This window comes from Protobothrops mucrosquamatus, unplaced genomic scaffold (genome assembly GCF_001527695.2).
Source record: "Protobothrops mucrosquamatus isolate PMUCROS unplaced genomic scaffold, P.Mucros_1.0 scaffold1218, whole genome shotgun sequence".
Classification (NCBI taxonomy): Eukaryota; Metazoa; Chordata; class Lepidosauria; order Squamata; family Viperidae; genus Protobothrops; species Protobothrops mucrosquamatus.
Window position 1 is genome coordinate 43,883 of NW_015387426.1, and position 5,774 is coordinate 49,656.

The 5,774-nt window shown below is 42.1% G+C and overlaps 1 protein-coding gene across 1 annotated transcript; it reads right to left on the reverse strand.

Annotated features, from left to right (window-relative positions):
- Positions 1–644: 644 nt before the first annotated feature.
- On the reverse strand, positions 645–4,470 carry LOC107291897 (methyltransferase-like protein 7A). The gene is made up of 2 exons (XM_015820941.2): positions 3,916–4,470; positions 645–1,313 (listed from the first exon to the last, which is right to left on the reverse strand). Exons 1-2 carry the CDS (start codon positions 4,405–4,407, stop codon positions 1,077–1,079), a joined length of 729 nt encoding a protein of 242 aa, XP_015676427.1. The 5' UTR covers positions 4,408–4,470; the 3' UTR covers positions 645–1,076.
- Positions 4,471–5,774: the final 1,304 nt, after the last annotated feature.

Sequence of the window (5,774 nt, forward strand, 5' to 3'; positions counted from 1 at the left end):
CAGGCTTTTCCATGGATCAGTTACACAACTCACAATATACCCCAGAACCAGGGGATCCAATATTTGCATTTGCCCATACTCAGAAAAAGCCATGAGACAAGGTTCACCAGAGGGAAAAAAAAACCCAAACCCTTTTTTATTGAAAATGAAAAGCATGATAAGTAAAACTAGGAAATAATACATAATTCAGCAGTTAGCAAGCTTTGATACAACATTATCAGTTTTTAAATGCTAAGCCTTAGCTTTCAGTCTAATTCCATGTCAATATATGCAGTTTTATCCACTCTACAAGTACAGGCAGTAAGAAGCTGAGAAAGGTAAGAGAGATCTTCAGGAATGATGCTAGTGTAACCTTCTACCCAGTGGTGGGATTCAAATATGTGAACAACCGCTTCATGTGTGGATGCCACTTCCGGAAGTCCATTCTTGGCCTGGGCAACAAAAAATTAGCTACCTGTTCTGCTGAAGTGGCTGAATCCCACCACTGCCTAAAGGCCATCAAAGCTTCTGCCTGAAGTACTATTTAAGCAAGATTCTCTGCTCTGCTTAAGTTAGAGCAAGGGTATCAAACTGCCAGCCCACGGGCCGGATGCGTCACATGGAAGCTGTGCCTACCCCAGCTCCGGCAAGGGGGAAAAAGTCGTGGCATGTCACGTGACGCGGCGAGTTTGACACCCCTGAGTGAGAGCTTTGTCCATTACCACTTTGTTATTAGAGAACTCCACATAGGTTGTGAGTAATATCCCAAAACAGACTCCTCTTGCTTTCCTTCCTGGGCAGCTGATATGGTGGACTGAGTGATGCCACAGCAAAATGGTGTGGGCTTTTTTCCCCCCACATAGTCTTTGGATTGGTTTTTTTCTTTTATATTAATTTTTATCTTTATTATTTGCCCTCCCTCCAAACCTGATCCAAGGTACCATTTAGACTTAGTGCAGCCTGAACTTTTAGGAATCTTTCTCCATTCTGAATCATATAGAATAGAGAAAACCCTTTTCTTATAGTAGTATATGCATTGTTAGTGTTAATTCCTTAAACTCAGAAATCTGAAAGACGCTTTTCTCCAGATTGAACAATTACTTCACACCGTATCCATAAATATGGGGACGAACCAAACTTATGAACAATGGGCCTATGATGTGTTGCAAGTTCAGTTTAGAAAACCCCGCGTTCTCCAAATCTTTCCAGGTCTCGCTTAACAAGGAGCACCCATCTCCCACATATTTCCAGGTAGGGTTAAAGACTTGTTGCCAGAAGTAGGTCCAGGTTGATCTGTCAGCTGCTACATGTTCCATGAAATAGAATGCACCACCCTGGAAAAAGTAAAATAATACAAAAAAATAAAGAATTTGAAGCAGAACACTTTGATATTACATAAAAAATTCACACTGTAATCAAATTTGTTGTTATATAATTTCCTGGGGATATGAAGCAATAATTAAGTATAGAGACAAAATGAAACTGGAATACAATTTAGCCATTAATGATTTACAGGAAATTCAAGTTCTAGGAAAACTGCAGAATTGGCCTTTTTTATTTAAGGACGGTGACAAAGTAGCTGAACCTGTTCAATATATTTCCGCATATCAAACTCAAAATTTTAATAATTTATTCTTTTATTTATATCCTTGCTTTATTATATTTACAAATAACTCAAGGCGGAGAGCACATCCAGCACACTTTCCTCCTCCTATGTTCTCCACAACAACAATTCTGTGAGGTGAATTGACCGAGGAGAATGACTGGCCCAAAGTCACCCAGGTGGCTTTCAAGACGGGACTAGAACTCAATACATCAAGATACGATGAAGGAAGCTGATTTATCTATTGCTAAATGAATAAAGAGATACACTTGACCTGAAAGTCAAACAAGTCCTATTAAAGGACAAACAAGCTGTAATGTATGTACAGTAACAACTTATATTTGGATAACGGTCTCCTAACTCATTTGTTATCTCAATTCTTTCCACTGTAAAAGTGCTACTTTATCACGAATATCCAGTGAGGCTGCATTCGCTCTAGATACCATTATTATGAGAAAAGATAAATCCCTTTCTAATAACTACTTACACAGATTCACAAGTTTAATTGCTGAACTGTTTTCCTTTTCTTCTATACTAAAAAGTATCAAATGTTGGAGCTTCTCTTTTTAAGGGAGTGGTTCATTTTATTTGCCCTTCACTGCTTCTTCCTCATTTTATAATATCCTTTTAAGATGCAGTCACCAAAATTTCAAAGGAATGATGGGGAGAATAAAATAAGTCTCGTATCTTGACAAGCAGAAATGGTAGAAGGATAATTGTGAGGATCCAGGGCACAGCACAGAGGCAACATAGTCAGCTGACAGTTCCAACTGCCCCTTTATTGCTCCAATTGTTCCCCAAATGCTCTCACGTTTGTGGCAAGTCCCAGAGCAAGTGACAACACACAGACAGACACCCCTTCAGCAGCCTCTGGCTGCAAGTAGTTTCAAAAGTTTTTCACTCTCTCAGGCAGGAGAAGTTTGTATATGGAACAAGCAGTCCTCTTTCAGGTTTCGACTTACACACAGTTGCTAGATTAGAACTGTAATTTACTCAAGGCCAAGTGGATAACAAAGAAAGGAACATACATCAAAATCTAAATAGTCTGTGGAAGTACAAGCTTGCCTGAGTAGTTTCAGAAGAGAAGCCAAATTCAATCTGAGGTTTGGAGCACCAAACCTTACTGATTAGATTGATTTGTTGTTACAGAAATGGGTAGTTTATACTATTATGAAAAAGTAAAAAGTTGAGGTTTGATATTAATGCTTTATTCTACTGCAGTAGAGGAAGTCAGAAGTCAATTATTTTTTTCCTCCCTTCTCTCCCTCCCTTCCTTTCCCCTTTCTCTCCCCATTGTGTCCTACTATTTGCTTTATATTTTGTATTTTACTCTATAATTCAATAAAATGTAAAAAACAAAAACTAGATGAACATAGCTATAAACACAACAATAAAATTTAATAAACACTATGTTTCTTTGGAGAAAAACTAGCCAGTTGGACAAATATCCTGTGAAGAATAACATCTAAATTTTAGTCATGTTCCAGGGTGCTAGGAACAACCCTACATTTCCTATTTGGAAGATTACATTGGCTTTACTGGCGATTATTATTTGATTACAGAGGGCAGCACAGAGTAACTATTCCACCCATGGAAATGGCTGCTAATTTTCTCTGTACGGCAAACACGTAGATCATTTCTCAAATTGCATACAATATCAATATATATATAGCATCCAAAAGCCACTGGACTGCATGCTATTCCCAGATTCTCTTTGTGCTTCTTATCACTAGATGAACATAGCTTTGAAATTCTGCAGGGAAATGGCTGATTTGGGGCACCATTTTAAACTTTTATTTAAAGGTGAAGGGCAACCTTTAGTTTATTTACTTAAGATACAGAGGCTTCCGCAGAATGAAAGACTAGCCAAAAAAACTCCCAAAGTAGTGTTGTGCCCCAGCAGACATACCTGTGCTGTAACAACATAATGCTCTTTTCCCTATGTTTTCCTCATGTAAGCCTCTTTGTCCTCTTGCTACAATGTTGGCTTGATCTACTCTGGTTCATACTCAAGTCTCCTCCAAATCAAACTTGATCCCTGGTGATTTCATGCAGACTTCCACGTGGGGAGGGCATTTTGGGAAACAATTCAAAAGTAGTTTGTCTGAAAATGATCCAGAAACACAGGCAGGCGGGAAAGGTGCGGTTGCTTTAAGAAGGAATCCCATTTACGTTAAGCCTGAGAATCAGCGTAAAGCGCAGCAGAGAGGTGCTGTTTTGGGGGATCTAAAGCTCCTGCTCCCCATCATTTTCAAAGCATGCACAGCCTAGTGCTCATTATTCGGTGGTCTGGACAGACCAGACTGAATTTCCCTCCTTGCCCTTCGACTTACCGGTCTGAGCACTCGCAGAACCTCCTTCAGGACAGCCTGGATGCTGTTGACAGAGCAAAGAAGCAGCGTGCACACCACCACATCCACAGAGCCGTCCGGTACCGAAGAGATGTCCTCGGCGGAGGCGACCACAAAATTCTCGAACTGCAGGTGCGTATTCTGAGCCATGCTCTCCAGGAGGAGGTTTTGAAAGTTGGGATTATAGTCCACGCAGGTAACGCGCGAGTTGGGTGGATAAAACTGAAAGTTGGTGCCGCTGCCGACGCCGATCTCTAGCAGGTGGAGCTTTCCCGAGGCGTCGGCGAAGTCCCGCAGGTTCTTGAACAGCGTCTCCTTTTCCTTGTGCATTCTTACATTGTAGTCTTTGCTCAACTTCTTCATGAAAAATGGGAAAGTTTTTTTACAAATAGGGTCCCATAAGCCAAAATAGGCAAGCACATGGATGGGCAGGGTGAGGATTTTCATGCATTGTTGGAAGATGAGAAGCAGCATCGTCGCCGGAGTAGAAAGAGAAGCCCTCCCTGCAGCAAAGAAGGTTGATTCCCTAAATGATTTGCTTTAAATATAGCCCGCTCCTCCCCGTTCCCTTAATGAAGTTGCGCAAGCAAACCGACCACATCCGTTCCCCCGGTTGGGATCTGTTCCAGTTCTTCCTTAAAGCCACAGCGACTCTTTCGGTCAGTTGTTGAAAAAAATACCCAATGGATATTGTAATTTACAACATTTGAATTTGATTTAAAATGCAGATTGTTTCCATAGAATCATAGGGCTGGAAGAGACCTTGGAGGTCTTGTAGTCCAACCTCCAATTTTAAACTGGCTCAAGGTAATGAATTACACCCCTCCCACACACACACAATTGTCTATTGCGTTGGCAGGTGTTTAAAGTAAATCTGCAAAAGACATTTTTCATATTTTTCTTTAATATGTCTGTTTCTGAGGAAATCTTTAATGGCAAGAAACCAAGATGAGTGACATTCAGCAAAGTTTCCTGGCTAGCTAGGAAGATTGATATCCAAATGTGAGTTTATACTGTATACCCTTTTCTGAGGTTCCAGTCTAACATATGCTAAAACCTGTATAATCCTATGCCTGTTGATGGGATATTTTTCCTCTTTGGCTTTATTTGGAGGAAAATGGGCTAATCCCTGTTCTTAAAAGAAGCAGGGTTGGCAAATCTGATTAGTTCCTGTATCTGTTTGTCTTGCTAATTGGTTTAACAAGTGTCTTGTTACATTTTGTTACATTCTTGTGCTAGACTGCATTCTTTCTGGTTTTGCAGCATTCTTAAGTGTTTGCACTTTGCCTGAGGTTGTAAGCCCTGGAAATGAGTCAGATAAGGTTTGTGTGCTATTTTTAAAAGGATTAAACCAGACATGTCCAAAGTCCGGCCCGCGGGCCATTTGCGGCCCGCGGCCCGGTTTAATCCGGCCCTCGAACAGCCCTCCCTGCTCTATATAAATGCGGCCCTCCCACAGCCCTCCGGCAAGTCCCATGAGAGAGAGAGAGAGAGAGAGAGAGAGAGAGAGAGAGACAGAGACAGAGACAGAGACAGAGACAGAGGCACTTGCACTTGCACTTCTCTCTCTCTCTCTCTCTCTCATGGGACTTGCCCCCTCGCAGGGCTCCTCATTGGCCCTGTGCCCTGTTACCCTGCCCCCAGCCGCAAGCCACCATCCGCCCTGTGGTTATAAGTGTCCCGGCAGTTGGGACCCGCCCCTCCCGGAAGTCAATCAATCCTTGGCGGTTCTCCATCCGGCCGCTTGTGTGCTGCATCACCCAGCCTCCTTCCCTGAAGGCTCGTTGGACCAGAGAGTTCCAGGTTGGTGTCAGCCCTTGCTCGGCCTTCTGAGCTCTCCC

Bases quoted from the DNA above. Each gene is read 5' to 3' on its own strand.
- LOC107291897 (XM_015820941.2), bottom strand. From the start codon at position 4,407: ATGCTGCTTCTCATCTTCCAACAATGCATGAAAATCCTCACCCTGCCC. The intron at 1,314-3,915 runs GTAAGTCGAAGG...TACTTTTTCCAG, and splicing joins TTCTGCGAGTGCTCAGACCG to GGTGGTGCATTCTATTTCAT.